Source organism: Macrotis lagotis, chromosome 5 (assembly GCF_037893015.1).
Source record: "Macrotis lagotis isolate mMagLag1 chromosome 5, bilby.v1.9.chrom.fasta, whole genome shotgun sequence".
Taxonomy (NCBI): Eukaryota; Metazoa; Chordata; class Mammalia; order Peramelemorphia; family Peramelidae; genus Macrotis; species Macrotis lagotis.
The window spans coordinates 57,064,455-57,083,070 of NC_133662.1; the positions used below are offsets into that span (position 1 = coordinate 57,064,455).

The 18,616-nt window shown below is 34.5% G+C and overlaps 1 protein-coding gene across 7 annotated transcripts in view; it reads left to right on the forward strand.

The window, feature by feature from the left end:
- The window catches only part of SMAP1 (small ArfGAP 1), a 274,830-nt gene that overhangs the window by 241,270 nt on the left and 14,944 nt on the right, over positions 1–18,616 (forward strand). For all 7 annotated transcript variants that reach the window (XM_074237307.1, XM_074237313.1, XM_074237309.1 and 4 more), the window contains one exon: positions 16,159–16,289. In XM_074237307.1, coding sequence (XP_074093408.1) covers positions 16,159–16,289 — 131 coding nt within the window. The remainder of the gene's footprint in view (positions 1–16,158; positions 16,290–18,616) is intronic.

Genomic DNA, 18,616 nt, shown 5'->3' on the forward strand with positions numbered 1-18,616 from the left:
ATTCAATCTCCTCCTTCCACCCATCTCTTTTACTGTCCCCCTTTTTAAGAAGATACCATTTTTACCTCATTCTATCATAATCACAGACAAGTCATGAGTGTCCATTACTTCTGGCTGAGTATATTCCCTCTAATAGAGTTACAGTTCTCTAGAGTTATGAGAATCTTTCAGGTGGGGATATATCCAGTTTCATCTTATTGAATGACACTTTTTTTTCTTTTTACATCTTTACCTTTTCATTTATCTCTTGAGTTTCCTGTTTGAAGACCAGATTTTCTGTTTAACTGTGATCTTTTCATCAGGAAAAATTGAAAGTCTCCTATTTCATTAAATGTCCATCTTTTCCCCTGGAATAGAAGTCTCAGTTTTGTTGGATAGTGAATTCTTGACTGCATTCCAAGTTGCCTTGCTCTTCAGAATATCATGCATTCCAGGCCCTTCAATCCCTTAATGTTGATGCAGCCTGGTCCTGTGTAATCCTTACTATGGCTCCTTGGTATCTAAATTATTTCTTTCTGGCCATTTACAGGATTTTCTCCTTAATCTGATAGTTTTGGAGTTTGGCCAGACTATTTCTTGGTGTTTTTGTTTTGGGATCCCTTTCAGGAGGGGATCAATGTATTCTTTCAATGGTTATTTTGCCCTCTGGTTCCAGGATATCAGGGCAGTTCTCCATCACTGTATCCTGAAGTATGGAGTCCCGGCTTTTTTTCTCTTCAAGGTGTTCAAGAAGTCCTATAATTCTTAAATTATTTCTTCCAGATCTATTTTCCAGCTCTGTTTTTTGTTGTTGTTGTTGTTGTTGTTGTTGTTGTTGTTGTTGTTTTTTGCTGGTGAGGTATTTTACCTTCTATTTTTTCTTTTTTTTTTTTTAGTTTTGTTTAACAGATTCTTGGTGTCTCATGAAATCATTAGTTTCCACAGATTCCAGTCTTTTTTTTTTGTTTTTTTAGAAAATTTTCTTCATTTACCTTTTGCATCTCCTCCAATTGGTCAATTCTATTCTTGAAGTTTTCCATTTGCCCAATTGTGTTTTTGAGAGAATTATTTTCTTTTTGCACTTGTCCAATTGTATTTTCAAAAGATTTGTATTCTTGTTTTAAGATGTTAATTTTCTCTTGCATTTCTTTTCCTAATTTTTCTATTTGATTTTTAAACTTCTTTCTGATCTCTTCCAAGAAGTCTTTCTGGGCTGGAGACCAATTCATATTCTCCTCTGAATCTCTGTTCCTCTCTGAGTTAGGATCTTTTCCTTCAAGGCAACATTCAGTGGGCTCCCCCTTTATGGTGGCCTTTCTTCAGGTCCTTTCCCTCAGACTTCAGGTCCCCTTCCCTTGGGGAGAGGATGGGTCACACAATGTTGAGATCCCTAGAGGCTTTACCCACTTCAGGGATTATTCAGTGGCTTGACCTGTAGGGTAGTCGCTTTCTTTGGCTTGTCTGTGATTAGTGGCCCAAGCCTTAGGCTTGGTGGAGGGGGTGGGGAGCCAGGATCAGAACTGTCCTGGAACAATGTGGGCTGAACCCTCAGACTAGATAATTTACTTAAACCCCAGTCCACACTGGAGGAGATCTGCCCCAACACCTGAGCCTCAGGCAAGGTACAAACACCAGGGAGGAGGCTGTCTGTTCTGGAGAAAGCCTTCTCCCACGGGAATGAGTGGGGGAGGGGACTCACCTGAAAACACAGGGGCTCATGACCTCCAGACCAGCTGAGCTGACTGGATAGATGCCTGGGCCCCCATGCTGGAGCTCTCCCACTAGCACGCTTCTGCAGCTGTTCTCAGGTCAGTCCCCCAGTCTCACCTGCCACCTCTGAACTGGCTCTCTGCTTTTTTGCCCTGGCCTGCCCAAGCTCCCCTGTGACAGACCTTGTTGGTAGATGTTCTCCTACGTTTTTCTCTGGGTTCTGGTTCATGATAGTTTTGAGGGAAGGCAAGGAGAGCTTAAAATAGTGCCTGGCTTCTCTCTGCCAACTTAGCCAGAAATCTCAACCCTTCCTTTTAAAAAACTTTCTTAATTCTGTCAGATGCCTTCACTCTTCTAATATTCCCCCCTTCATAATCTCAGCATTATTCTTCACATCTCCATATCAACCAGTTCAGGCCCTTGTCACCTGTTCTTCAGGTGTTGCAGCAGCTTCCTGATTGGTATTTCTATCTCCTCTTTTCCATACCTATTGCCTAAGTAATTTTCTTTAAGCTCAGATCTGACTGCCAATGTGACTTCCCTACTCCTCAAGTACTAGTGACTTCCTATTGCCTCCTAGAATATAATGTAAACTCCACTCTTTAGCTTTGAAAGCCCTGCATATCTTGGATTCATCTACCATTGCCAGTCAAACAAACTAGTGTTACTCTTTGTCACATAGAACACTCCATCTCACTTCTCTGTCTTTGCCACATATTGTCAAAAGTATCCTTGGACTGTAATGTATTCCTGACACAAATTAATAAATATTTTTAAATCGACTTATTATTGTTTCATTTGTTTGAACTAGTGACTTCATCACTGTAAGGAACATAAGGAACCTCCATTTACCAATGCAGATATAATAACTGTTGTGGAAATTTTGGTCTTATTGAATTTTCTGGAGAATTGATAGGATAAATGACTTTCCCAGAGCCCATATTTATATGGGCTTTACACCAAGATTGGCCTTACTCCAAGATTAGCTCTCCATCAGCTCTGCCATACTATCAGTTGTTGCTTTTATTGAGTAGAAATTTACATCCCTTTAAGCTGATCTTAAACATAGTTTGCAAATTCCTTCTTGTTATGCAAGTTACTGGTCATATAGGCTATTAAATGAGAATAGTGCTAAATAACCCATCATTTTGGTGTACAACATAAATATTACCTGGCTAGTGTAAATCCAGCTCAGGAAATAGCATCATCAGAGATATTGTCAGTGCATGTACATAGTCTTCGTTATCTGAATGATATTGATTTAAATTTACCTATTTTCTCTTGCCAGCCCAACTTAATCTTAAAAAAATTACTATACAAATAGTTCATAAATCTTTTCAATAAGAAGCTTTAAAAACATGTGTATATGCCAGTAGAATACATCTGAACAAATAGTCTTTATTGAAATAACTTAAAGCTGAGTTTCAAAGTCTTAGAAATAGATACAACTTAAGTATATGGAAAAATTAATATTCTTTAAAATTATCATTTTTATTCTGAATTTAAGGAAAACAAGACTTTTGATTTTAATGCACCATTCAGCTAAAATTGCAAAATTTAGAGGAGATGGACAACTTTATATAATACAACTGTCATTGTCAAATCCATTTCTTTATCAAATAAGGGTAATGAACAAATTGCCTTTTTCAACATAAAAATCTTTTTCAAGAAGAATTGTCTAGGGGCAATTAAAGTTGAAACAAACTTTACAAATTGCTTTTAAATTACTCCTTGAAAGATGAAAATGTGCCAAGGGGTAGGATGGCAGATAATTACTTTTAAACTAAAAAGTCAAAGAAAGAACAGGGAGGTCTGTTACAAACAACTTAGGCAATGACTCTTTAGATCCTCCTCCTACTGTTTGGTCAAATCAATTAACATGAACTAATTTTAAGGAACTGTAACTAGAGGGACTGAAATTTTAGTTATATTTGCCAAAAATTTTGCAGTTGCTATGTTTTAAAGTAATGAGATTTTTGTAATGTGCCTGTGTAGTAGTGGTAGATTTTAAGTGTGCAGAATGCTATGGTTTTTTCTTATTTGATCTTCATAACAACTCAGAGCTATGTAGTATAAGTATCATTACAACTCCCTTGATGAACTGATTGTACAGAGTTTGTGACTTTGCTCAAGATCACATAATTAGTGGTAGAACTTTATCTTCTGGCTCCATAATTCATGGTCTTAATTTTTCAAGAAATTTATTTCTATTAAATTCATTTTAAGTGTTTCAGAATCTGTGAAAGTTATGAAAATGTGAATGTGTATGTATCAGTGAAGTGATTGGTAAAATAGTCCTCTGAAGAAGGGAATTGTGTTGGGAAGTAACTAAAAATTTTCCTTTACTAGAGGCAAGTAAGAAATGTGAATCATCTCATAAAAGTTTTAAAATGACAGGAGAGCTATCAGAGGAAGATGAATTGTTAGGGTAGAAGGAGTTTGTGAAAAGCAGAATAGAATAGAAGCTTCAAAAGGAACAGGACCAGCATGATGGGTTCAATATTGGGGGAACATAAGAATAATGAAAAGATTCCACTAGAGTTACTCAGTTGTTCTCTTCCCCCCCCCCCCCCCCCCCCCCCCCCCCCCGTTTAGGTTTGCAAGGCAATGGGGTTAAGTGGCTTGCCCAAGGCCATACAGCTAGGTAATTATTGTCTGAGGCTGGATTTGAATCCAGGTACTCCTGACACCGGGGCTGGTGCCTTATCTACTATGCCACCTAGCTGCCCCTTGCCCTTCACTTTTGAGGAAGATCATAACATAAGGGAGGTGATGCCAAGACAAGCATTTGAATTGAATTGGGGGGGGGGGGTTAACTCTCTAGAGTCATTCTGGATCCAGTGGCCAGATATCAATCAGGATATGAGACCTGGATACAAGGCAGTCAGAGTTAAGTGACTTGTCCAAGGTCACACAGCTAGTAAGTGTCAGAGACTGGATTTGAACTCCCATCTTGATTCTAAGGCCAGTGGTTCTATCCACGGCACCACCTAGCTGCAGTCAAAGAAGATAGACCAGAAAATTCATTTTGAAACAAGAAAAAGAACTAATTAAATATCATCGGCCAAAAAGAAGATAGTAGGATAAAAGGATTTACAAAAAATAGACACGCATTTGCAAACCTTGGAAAGGGACAGCAACTGTCAGTGAAACTTGAACAGAAGACTTGAGAAAATAAGTCTAGGGTCCAAGTAGGAACACATCTTTCTTCTCATGAGATAGGGTAACTGAAAAAGTAGCTTGACCAGAGACTGAAAGTCAGAGAGACAGAGACTACCCAGTGCCACCTTTCATATTGTTTTTTAGAGGTCAGCTAGGTGTAGCAGTGGACAGATCACTGGCCCTGGAGTCAGGAGAACCTGAGTTCAAATACTGCCTCAGACACTTAATAATTGCCTAACTGTGTTCCCTTGAGTAACCCCATTGCTTTAAATAAAAATTTTAAAAAATGAGGTCATCTTTGTTTTCTAGTCCAACACTATGATTCCATTGGTGTAGGGATATTTTGGGTTGAAAACTCCTGCTAATTAATTATACATCAGTTTAGCCTGTAATTTGAAAGAATTACTAGTTGAATAAATGTTTTTATCCCCCCATGATCAGGTACACCAAAAAGTACTGTAGAATCTAGATTTAGAGCCAAAAGAGTCATTAAGAGGTCATCTAGTCAGGCAGAATTTGAATTCAGGTCTTTTAATTGCAATATTTGCTTTCTATCCACTATGTAGTATTTCTTCTTCTTAATACTACTTTTGTTCCATTATGAGTCAGTGAAAAGGTTGATTAAAGCCAGGAGGTTAACAAAAGGGTTGTACCAAAGAGAGACTAATTTATCTATCTATTTATTTTTCCAACTACATATGATGGTAGTTTTTTATCAAGGCTTTGAGTTTTTCAATTTTTCTCCTTCTCTCCCCCGCTCCTGACATAATGCAGTCTGATTTAGGCTTTACATTTCTAACCATGCTAAACACAGAAGAAAGTTGAATGTGTTGTGAGAGAAGAATCAGATCTTAACAAAAGAAAGAAAACATTAGGGATAACAAAATTATATCATATATAGTACATAAGACAACTTTTAAAAATTGAAGATAATAACTTTGGTCTTCAATTCAACTCCACATCCTTCTCTGGATACAGATGGTGTTTTCCATCACAAGTCCCTTAAAAAGTGTGTTTGATTATTGTACTACTGAAATGAGCAAGTCCATCAAGATTGATCATCACCCCATATTGTTGTTTGTGTGTATAATGTTGTGGTTCTGCTCATGTCACTTAGCATCAGTACATGCAAGACTTTCCAGGCTTTTCTGAACCCTCATTCCTCATGATTTCTTAGAGAACAATAGTGTTCCATCACATCCATCACCACATTGTGTTCAACCATTCCCTAATTGATGAGTATCCCCTCAGTTTTCAGTTCTTTGCCACTACAAAGAGAGCTGCTTATGAATATTTTGTATATGTGGAATTTTTACTTTTTTTCATGATCTACAGACCCAGTCGTGATATTGTTGGATCAAAGGATATGCACATTTTTATTGCTCTTTGGACATAATTCCAAATTGCTCTCCAGAAAAGCTGGATGAGTTCAGCCCCATCAACAATGCCTTAGTGTCCCAGTTTTCCCACATCCCCTCCAATATCCATCATTATCTTTTCTAATCATATTGGCCAATCTGAGAGGTGTGAGGTGGTACCTTAGAGATGCTTTAATTTGCATTTCTCTAATCAGTAATGATTTACAGCAATTTTTCATATGACTATAGATTCATATGAATTTTTGTCTGAAAATTGCCTTTCTATAAGGAGAGACTAATATAGACCTAAAATAATATCAATAACAATAACATATATGATGATGATGATGATGATGTAACATTTCTGTGGCACTTCCAAGATTTTTCAAAGTAGTGTCTGGTAGATGTCGATATCCCCATTTTATAGAAGATGAAACTGAGACTGATAGGTGGCAAGCAACTTTGCCCAGGGTCACAAAACCCAAATCTCATCTGAATCTAAGTTTAATTTCTTTCAACCAGAAAGCTAAGTGCTATAGTAGCTAAGAGTGCTGGACTTGGAGTCAGGAAGTGCTACGGTCACATTCTGCCATTGATATTTATATCTTTGTGGCCCATGTCATTTAGCCTCAATTTCCTCATTCGCCAAATGGGGATAATAACAATAATAACAAGAACAACAACAATAACAACAGTAATAATAATAATAGCCACCTCACATATTGCTGTATCAGATGAGATAAAATTTAAAGCACTCTGCAAACCTGAAATGGTTGTATACTAGTACTAGTACTCAGCACTACCATGATAATTTAGGGCAGTGGTTCATATTTCCTAAGTAGTATTCTCATATTGCTAACTAAGAATGTGTTCTACTATGAAAATTCCTTATTCATTGAAGTCATGCTTACTTATGATTGTATTTGTGCTAGCTTGTGTAGACAATACAGGATAAAGATCAGAGAAGCCAGGGGGAAAAAAAGACTGAGCATGCAAGTACATGGATTAACATCTGAGATGTCAGAGGACAAAATAGAAGAGTGAATGAAGGCACTACTTGACTTTGACCTTGAGTAGCCATATTATGTATTTTTTATACAGAGGGGATTTTGTTACAAGTTATATCATCATGAAATAGTGGAAAATGGAACTACATTTTTGAACATTTTTTTCTTAATATTCAGTCAAATGAGGATTTTATTAGTGTGGGTCTTATGCCAGTGATATAGAGCAGTGATGTCAAACTCAAATAGAAATAAGACTACTACACAATACATAAAGATCCCTGCAGGCTGCATATTGTCTTATTTACTTAGTAACCAGACATTAATATTATCTATATTCTATTTTCATTAATTTGGAATTTGCTGAGATGTGTGATAAAGAAAAATTTGTTTAATTATATCTGTTAAGGGATTTCACTTTGGTAGCTCTCAGGTCACTTTAGATCTGTAACTATCTTCTGAACAGATTATTGTGACCTTAGGGTTTCCTTCAGACTAGCAACATTAACCTCTTGAGGCCCAATTGGATCTTATATGCAAATAAAGAGCAAATGAAGGAATTTATGAGTTTGCTAAAGTGGCCTTCCCTGCCTTCTGTAGGAAGATTGGTAGGTTAGAACTGGACAGTATGACCATTTATGATTCTCCTCCCCTCCCCCTCCCCCTTTTTCTTTCTTTCTTCTTACCAATCCAAGCTGCTCATCATGGATTTTATTAGATCTATTTTTCATTAAATCCATTTTAACATTAAGGGGTGAATATATTTTTAAACTTCCTTCTTTTTTAAGCATATGAATTTCCACTTCAGCTCCCACATTATTAAAAATGTTTTTAAGTAGTTGATTTTGTAAGAACTATTATCAAGCAAATTCAATTCAACTTAAGTAGTGGTTAAGTAGTAGCTACTCAAGGTCATGATCAAGTAGTGCCGTCATTCTCTCTTCCATTTTGTCCTGACATCTCAGGTAAGTAGTTAAGTTGTATACTTAGGCTGTGTGCTAGGTTTTAGGGATACAGAGATGAAGCTGCCACCCTCCCCTAAAGAGGTAGCAGTTTATTAGATGGACAAGATGAACACAAATGACCATAGTATAAATTGTAATATGACTAATATTATCATTATAATATTTCCTAGGAAATAGAAATTTTCCTAGGGAAGTATAAAAAAATTTAAAATGGGAGAGATCCTGTCTAGCTGGAGAGTTCAATGAAGTCCCTTTAGTTAGGCACTTAGAGGGAATTATTTCAGGGGGAAATAGCTTTGATGATGGTAGTAGGGAGGGATAAAAATTCCTGACGTAGAGGGTGTTCTATTTAAGTATATGGAGTTGGGGTGAGAGCAAGAGAGATCTTGGAAAAGTGAATAGTTCAAGTTGGGTGGAATGTAATTGATTAGAAAAATTTTTAAAGACATAATCTCATAATAGTTATTGTACCATTTTATTAAGTAAAACATAGTTCATACAAATGAAATCTAAATTACATTTTTGAAACTGGAACTTTAAGCTCATGGACAATAGGATATGGTAAAATGTATTGCACATACTAAGTGATTAATGAATATTTGTTGACTTGAATTAAACCACTCTCAATGGAAATGAAAAACACTTGTTTTTGTTAATCAGTCTGAGATTAACAATAATAACTTAAATGTGTTGGTATTGAGGTAAACATCACTGAATCACAGAGATCACTGAGAATCAATGTTGTGACCACTTTAAATGTATTCCTTTTTTGTGGGGCGGGCAGGAAGAAGGATGCTTCCATACTTTTCAGTGAAATATTAGACTTCGCAATTTTCTTTGCATCAGGGGTATACTTAAGGCTGCATGTTGTGCTTATTCAAAAATAGTAAGGAAGAATATGATATCTATTTGTTTATGATATACATAAACTGTTCTAAACTAGAGTAGTATTCACTGAAGCCCCATCTTGGCTTTTTTGATGTTTTTCTTTTTAAATTATTATCATTTAAGCAGGTAATGACAGAACAGGACAAATTTGATTACTATTTTTTGAATACCGACCAGATTCATGTCATTGTCCTAGGGAATAGAAAATGCAACTCTGGGTACCTACAGCACAGTAAGATTGGGATTTAGTCAGTAAATAGAAAATGGGGAGCCTGAGCCTTCTGAATGGAAGAAAAAGGGGGTAATTGGAACAGGAGAAGAAATTATAGCACTGAATTTCTAAGCTTTTCTTTCACTGCTCTGATTTGAATTTGTCTGGTGAGGATTTGTAATTTATACAAAATAAATAGATTGCAGAGAATGATAAGTTTTAGGTTTGGAATATGATTTTATTTTTTAACTAGTACAATTATTGCTTTTTTTAATTTCAGGTAAATTCTAATGGATTATTAATTCTTCTTGTAGACACTTGAAAAAGAATGCAAGCTAAACCATTGCATCCACATTGCATTGCATCATAAGATATTAGTATCTCATATAGTATTTTGTTTCTCTCAAGCTTAAGAACTAGGAACTATTCAAAGTCACTAACAATAGATGAATGGTGAAATTATCAGCTAGTTCATAACTAGATGAACTATAGGTGTTTTCTTTTTGTTGTTTTGGGGAAAGATATTGGAAAATGAACTTTTTATTCACTTGAGTCAAATAAAGTTTGTAGTGGGGTAGGTTCAGCATCATTCAATACATAGTTAATAAAAGTTCACCATGTTCAAGGGTATGGAGGAATACACAAAATTCATTGTCCTTCCTAGGAGTTTATGGTCCAAATAACAGAACTTATTTCTGTATAACATAGACTGACCTTAAGGACTTCGTCATATTTCAGATGGTAACTTTAAAAATTGCCCGTGTCATTTTAAATGTACTGGGGATAGTCATATTTGGTGCACACTCTATATTTTTCATAGATACAGTTCTAATTCAAACAATTTTTTTTACATTCAAAATATTTTAACCTTTTGAAAAAGATAATATTTGTGTCCCAAAGGAAACAAATTGGCCCTTGCATTTATCCTTAGATGTACATGGGTCACTTTGAGAGTCTCAGACATTAATTTTGAGTCAAAGAAAAACATTACTTATATATTCAATTCCAAGCTTTTAAACATCCTCACAGAAATCTTACTAACTTACTAACTTACTAACTTACTAACTCTTACTAACTGAAAGCTCTAAATGTTTGGTTTGATGCTTGCCTTTAAGACTAAAATTTCCCTGATTCGCCTTCTTTTTTTTTTTTTTTTTAATCACATTGTCCCAATTTCTTCTGTTTATTCAGTGCCTTTTCAAGGGGCCCTTTGTGCTTCATCCTTTCTTTAGGAACTTATCCCCTGCTAAATTTCTTCCATTTGCCCAAGGCATTTTTGTGCTTTGGATCTCCTATTATTTTTATTGGTTACCACTGTCCGTGCATACTAATTTTAGGGGCCTACCTCTTTCTGCTACCATCCTCTGCTCTGTAGAAGAGCAAAAAAGTAAAATGTGTGAGCCTGTCTTTGGTGAATGCTGATTAGCTACTAACATCGAGGTATACTTTATTTTGCAGAGGCATACTTGGCTATGTGCAATTTTGGGTTTGGTTTGTTTTCACCCTGGAAGAAAGGATTAACATTTGTCTGGATATTGAAAATTATTGTTATGCCGATGTATTTCTTTGAACATTGGCTAATAATCTATACTGCTTCTAAATGAGTAATTGGCTAAAATTATAGCAAACCATAGTCATGGCATGGAGCTTGGGGCTTTTGATTTTATAAGACCATTTCAGCATGTGAAAAAAAAAGAGAGAAAATGTATTTTAAATTCATTTTCATTATTTAGACTGAATTTTCAGTCCTTTGTTTATTAAGATTATGATAGAAGGGGACAATGAATTTCAAGTGATCTGCACAAGTACTATTCATGCAATGTGGGAACACCTCTAAACTATTCTCAGTAATGTAGCTTTTTTTCCAGATTTGCATCTCAGCAATTTCTTTATTATCACCCAAGGATATGAGGTGACTTTCTTATCCTCCATACTTGAGCAGGGTGGATATTAATTGGGTCGGGCACAGAAAGATTTTAAATGACTTTACAACATGATTTTTTAAATTATCCCTGCTTCTGCTCTCTTTAGTGAACAGACTAATAATCAATAATACACTCCTGAATTATTCCATTCTGGATAATTAGGTATAACTATAATCAATGTATCAATTATGATACATATATCATTGTTCTACATGAAGAATAGTAAAACCTAACCCATTTCTATTCTTTTCTATTTAGCCCTGCCCAGCTATAGAATATGTAGAAGTTGAAGGACAATACAAAACCAAATGAAATAGCTACACAACTTGTAATAAAGTTCTTAGACTTGTAGATGTGAACTAATTTTGCTTGTGATAAATACAATAAAATGACAATTGAAACCCATTTAAAATATCTGTGAGACTGGGCAAGGTGCCCAGCATATAATGTGTTTATAAATGTTTGTTGACTTGCTTATTTTTTGAAAACTTTACTGCCCTTAGAAAGACCAAAACATACTTTCTAATTGAGCATGAGCTTATTTATCCTTTTTATTTTAACTCAAAGCTTACAATCCAGAGGGTTTGAATGGCCTTAATGTTTCTTCTCCTTTAATGATTATTTATAGAGTTATCTGTTTGTCCCAGGTAGAGAATTCTTCAACATAACTTAAAACAGGCTGGGATTTCAAGTTTAGCATAATACTTATGACAAGACAAAGTCAATATGAGAAAGGAAAAGAGTTCTGAAGGAGAATTTATTTAAAAATGTAAAGTTGTCTGTTATTTAGTTTTTTCCCCATAGACAATCTGCCATACAAGAACAAGGAAAGCCGATGGTGACAGAATCAGGATTTATGATTGCCAGGATGAAATGGAGAATGAAGGTAGAATTTATCTGAGAATAAAAGAATAATCTCAGTTGGAAAAGGGCGTAATTGCCAAGGATGACTAGAAATGTGTAGTGAGAACCAGGGTGGTATGAAGAACAGCTTGGGGGAGGGGGAGAATGGTAATAAGAGGTAATATTCACAAAGCTTTGAGATAGAAGGGCAGATTCCTAAGGACTTTATTAGGTAAGTACAAATCAGGAAAACCTACTTCAACCCATTGAAAGAAAATTGGTCAGGTTTGCTTTAGGTATCTTGGTGACATTGGCTGCCCTGTCCTAAAGAGCCATATTGAGTAATCTGATTTTATAGGATCCCATGCTTTTAGTAGTATGAAATAAGTGATCATTACCACTTCCAAATTAGATACAAGAAGCAAGTGCATATGGAACCTAGCTTAATTTTTATATGTTCAGGATCAAAGAGTTCAAAAAATGTTTGAATGATCAATAAGGGCATCTTCTTTTTTCCTTGAACATTTATTTTTTGAAATATCAAATGGGTTGACTATCAATGAATAGTCAGTCACAGAGCAAATCTTAGTAACATTTAGAACTTAAGATCTTAATGATCCCTGATCCATTCTCTCATGGATGGATTTTTCAGAGTCCTTGTTGGCCTGCTATAATATATGTACTATAGATAAAGCAGCAGCTCTTTTGCAGTAGTTAAATCTTGTTTCTTTGCAAGCTTACATTTCTTCTTTGCCAGATATATAATTTGTCAGAGCATTTAAAGGCAAGATCTAAAGAGTAAACCAAGTATTGTTCCCTCTTTTCTCTCTACCTTTTCTCAACTTTGATTCCCTGTCATCCTCATATTTACAAAATCAGAAGGTCACCAGATGCTCATTTGCCAGATAAAAGTAATATATTCTCCAATACTCCTTTATCCTTGTTATGAGGTTGAAATAATATTGAAGTGAGATAAAATTGTAAAGTATACTCTGTACATATAAGAAGTGATAGCTTAAATTTTGCATCATTATCTTGCATTTAGAGAGCTTGAGTATTGACATAGGCTTTCATTTATTTATTTGTTTGTTGTTTTAGCTTTTTGCAAGGCAATGGGGTTAAGTGATTTGCTCAAAGTTACACTAAGTATTAAGTGTCTGAGGCTGGATTTGAACTCCAGTTGTCCTGACTCCAGGGTTTGTATTCTCCTCCACACCACTTACCTGTCCCTTGACAAAGGCTTTTAAATGCATTATTTCACTTAATTTTTGAAAAAGCTATGTAAGTTAGCAGGATTACAGCACAACCAGTGTTTCTCATTGTATCTTGACTATGTAGCACATCTTGTAAATTAATAGATGTTTAATTAATTTGTTGTACTGAACTTTACAGATGAGAAAACTGAGGCACACAGGAAGCTCAATTGACTTACCTTATACAATTGACTTACCTGTTATACACATCTGGCTAGTGACAAAATGAAAAGCAAAATCCAAGAATTCAGAATCCCAGTGTTATATGTGAGGGTATAATATTGGTCATATGAAAACTTTTGTACAAATATCTTGGGGGGCTTGGTAACCTATCCTGTTTTTTTACAGTTAGCATATACACAGCCTATACATGCTAGAAAAACCACATTTCTTGGTCATTGAAGATTTCCTCCCCTGAAAAATAGTCAGGACTTTATAAACAAGTATCAAGTCAAACAACATAGAAATTGAGAAGCTGTCATGCAAATAGGAATCACAACTATCTTAGGGTCATGTAATTATGGATAAGAAGTAGGAATAGAATTCAAAAGGTCTGGCTCAACCTTTTTTACACTTATTTTCCCATTTGTAAAGGATAAATTATAGACAGGATAAAAATACTATCAGATGCTGTGCAAGATAATGGACATGATAATATGAATCAGTTTGGTATGCATTCAGTGGTGTTCTGAGATAGAGTAGTCTGTTCTTTTAAAAAGACTTTCAAATATCTGCTAGTTACATGATTTATAAAAAACAAATTCAAGTTATACAGAGTGATAATCTCAAGATATATTCCAATTGGGGGCAGCTAGGTGATGCAGTGGATAGAGCACTGGCCCTGGATTCAGGAGGACCGGAGTTCAAATCTAGCCTCAGACACTTAATTGCTTAGCTATGTGACCTTAGGCAAGTCATTCTTAACCCCTTTGCCTTAAATATATTTAGGGATAAAAGATAAATTAAAATTTTGAGTTGAGAGTCTTTATTGCTAAATATGAAGTTAATAAACTGTTAACTGTTTGTAGTAGCTTTATGAATTTCACCATGCAGTTGATTTTTAATCTTAAAAGCCTTTTCAGTGTCATTTAACTTTGGTTTTTTTTCCTGGTTTAGTCTTAATATGATTCTCAGTAGAATAGAGACAAAAATTTAAAATAGCACTTTAAGGTTTGGAAAGCACTTTACATACATATCATTCAATCCTTACAGCAATCCTATGAGTTAGGTACTATTTTTCATGAATCCCATTTTAAATATGAATAAAGCAGGATTCACAGTGGTTAAATGACTTGCCTAGACACACACAGGTAGTAAATGTCTGAAAGAGGAGTTGAACAAAAAGTCTTTCTGGCTTAAAGTCTTAACACTCTAGCCATTGTATATAGCTGGGAGTTAGATTCAAGTTCAGACACATCAGCATGGACAAGACATTTTAAACTTTCTTTGTCTCAGTTTCCCCAGTTGTAAAATGGGATAATAGTGTTTACTTCAGGGGTATTGTGAGACTCAAATGAGATCATGTAGGTAAAGCATTTTGCAAACCTAAAAGCACTATATTAATGCTACCTATTATTATTACATAGAATATGTATTAGTAGAGATTTTATATCAAGATCATTAGTCATTTGAAAGGAATTCAGTGTAGATAAAAAATTAAGTTTTTCATTTTGACTTTTGGATATATTTCCCAGCTGCTGGTTTAAAAACAAGTTTGCATTCATCTCATGTATAAGTCTTATAATCTGATTCTTTTAATTGTTATTTGAAAGGCTCCATTCTCATTCTCAATTAAATCTTTCATGGTGTATAACTTATGAAATTAGTAATAATTTCAGAGAAATTTTCTTTTATTACTTTACCTCTAAATAATCCATAATTCTTGATAAATATATGGTAATTATGTGCCAAATTTTTTTTTTATAAAATTATAATTCTGGTAGTGTGGGTAGTACAGAAAAATGACTTAGAAATAAGTGCAGATAGGGTAATCTTTCCAATTAACTTAATTTGGGTTTAAAAGGCTATATTTTACAAATTATGTATTTAAATTATTTTATTGTAAGGAATCATTCATTTGTAATAGTGAAGGGCTATTGTGAATTGCAAATGTTTGAAAATAAATGGGAAATAAAAACATGCCAGATTTTAGATATACTTGGAAAAATAGAATTGAATCTCTATTCATTTAGAAGAGTCGTCTCATTCTGGGCACTGAGAGAGTTCCAAGTAGATTGTGGAAATTGGACCTCTAAAGCTCTCCCAACAGTTGTTTTGTATAGAGAAAAAATCAGCCAGATTTTTGTGCAGTGCCCACCTCTGAGCTCTGACCTTCCTCTTTCCTGAATCCTGCCTTTCTGTTTCAGCCTCCCTAGTTCACAGTTCTGTTGTGATTTCAGAGCTGGGATTAGTTAAGTTTTAGAAGAGAAGGGCAGATTGAGATGTGATAGAGGAAATTTGAAATTACAAAGTTTGAAGCTCACTAGTATAGCAGTAAGTACCCTGAAAAGTAGTCCATGATTAGAGATTTGCTTCTTAACAGTACTTCATTCACCAGAAGCAGCTGTACTTGAAAACAAAACAGAGTGTTTTCTTTGAGAATTTTCAGAAAGCTTACAAGGGAAGTTTTGTAGTAAGTTGTTTTTGTTTGTGTTCAAATCTGTTTAGTTTTATTAACTGGGGAGCATGCAAAATGGAGTCTAGGTGATTTAATACTTAGAACTTTAATGTGTTTGTGTGTGTGTGTGTTCTATATATACACACACACACATGGACTTTTTAAAGGCAATATAAATCTGTTATTTGTAATTTTAAAGATTTTTTTCTTTAAAATGAAAATCTGTATTTTTTTTTTTTTAAGATGGCCCTCCTGAAGCACCTGTGACAAATGGCAGTACTACTACCATCACCACTACCTTGAATGATGACTTGGATATATTTGGCCCAATGATTTCTAATCCTTTACCAGCAACAGTCATACCCCCAGCCCAGGTATGTTGGAGGGATAGTTTTGAAGTTTCATTGCTTGTTTTTCTCTGAAAAAAAATGGTCAGCCAAAAATTTCTAATCCTTTAAAAAAATGCAGTTATAGAATAGAGAGGGAAGTCATGACTAAGAAAAATTGAAAGCACTTATAGGTTTTTATAATGTGAGTTTGTAGTAGCTTTAGCCTGAAGCTCCTCTTAAGTAAATCATGGACTTTCCTTGAGATGATATCTAGTGTTGCTCTAAGTGTCATATCCCATCTTTTAAATAAAAATAATCATTTTTAAAAACTATGAATTTAATAATTAACATAGACAAAAAAGAGGCTTATCTCTTTTAGAATATAATGTCCATCTATCCCTTCTCCCATTCCCCAGGTCCACCCCATCTTTTATTATTAAAAAAAAGGTGTGCTGTGTTTGTTCTGGATCAGAAAACAACTGAAAAAAACCAATCTAGTGATTCTGACCCAGGATTGAAACAAAGTAAATGTTAGTGTTCACTGACTATAAAAAATAAATTTATTTGCAGTTAGAGATTATTTAAAAGAATATTATTACTCTGTATAATAGATACTGCCCTTCTCTGCCAACATAGATACTACTAAAATGGGAGAGCAGGATAAGTTTGGTGAAATGCCTACTGCAGGGGAGTAGCAGGCTGGACTTTCAAATACATTATTTAACAGAAGGGCTATGCCAATGGTTCAGGCTGGACCCACCCAAATTCTAAGGACAGTCTCCTTAAAGGGAAACCACCCCTTCCTACAAAGCAGATTTCACTTCTATTGTAGTTAAACTGCTTAATTTTTTTGGTACTTGAGTCAAACTATTTTGTAAAGAGATACTTATATTAATGGTAATTTGATTTTGGTAATGCAGAATTTTTAAATCACCTAATGGAATTTCTAAAGGAGAAATATACGCATTTTAAAGGCCTATTTTGCCATCAAGAAAAATATATCCTTTGAGTCATTTTTGAGTTTCATTTTAAGCTCCTTAGTTCCTCCAAAGTAGACAACAAAATATTTTCACTAAAATATGTGTGTTAATGTATATTCATAGAACATAGATTTCATGCTGGAAGAGAGAGATGTTAGAGATCATCTAGTCCAACTAAGTCATTTTATAGAAGAGGAAAACTGAGTATCATAGAGGTTAAACAGCTCAAGAACATACAGATAATAAATAGCAGAGGCATGATTTTAACTTGACTTCTGATTCCAATTCCTATTTTCACTGTATCCCTTATCTTAAAGGATTTCTTTTGAATAGGAGATGACATCCTGTGCCAAATCTGATTTATTTGAAAAGAAAGCTTAATAAGAAAACCATCTCAATTTTATAGTACATCAACAAAAAATAAGTCATTCTCATTAGAAGCAGAGGTGCTAGTATATTTGAAAAGAAGTTTATCTGAAATTATTAAAACTCCTTACAGTCAGCATTTTATTGCTTTGGAAGAATCTGTACTTTGTGGAAAGTACTTTTTGATTTTATAACTGTGTCCCTTTAAAACTTGTGAAATATTTAAAAACTTTGCAGTTATATAGTTTAGTTAATGGTGATTGATAAATCACTCATCTTTTGATTGTTTGTGCAGAGATGAGAGTTCATGAAACAAGAAAAAAATTGATATTATTCTAGTATCATGGCTTTCCAAAAGAGAGATCTGGTATATTTGACAGTCTGCATGAAAAGTAATTTATTTTTTCTGGCATTCTGGTGAGGCTGTTATATTTGCCAGGCTTCTTTGGATTAATTCTAAGAATTACCTCCTATGTTAGCTTCCAGTATACCATGTGTGGCATTTGTTCAATATCTAAGCCAATGATTAAATCATCATATCTGAAACTTGTGGAAAGGGGCTCTGAGTACAGATTCATTCTTTTCAGCGTTGTTTTTCTTCAGAGAAGATAAATATTTAATATAATCTCTCTAATGACTCTCAACATATTGGACAGAAAATATTTTTGATTAGTCTGCTTTATTATAAATCTTTTCAATCTAAATATAGTATAGTATAATATAATAATATAGTAGTATAGTATAATGAGTAGCTTGTACTTATATTGACATGGGGAGTGGTAGCACAATATAAAATTCTGTGAATAAACATTCAACAATTCACAAGGTTTATAATCTTGATTAAATGGCAATCAAACATAGATTCAAAATATAACTCTTTGAAATTGGTCAGTTCAAATGACTTTTCCTTGCAGTGACTGAGATTCATTTATGAGCTTTTTTTAAGTTTATATTTTTAGAGCTTGAGCTTATACAGGACAGTGTTTGAAAATTTTGTACCCTTTTATTACTCTGCACTGAATGCTT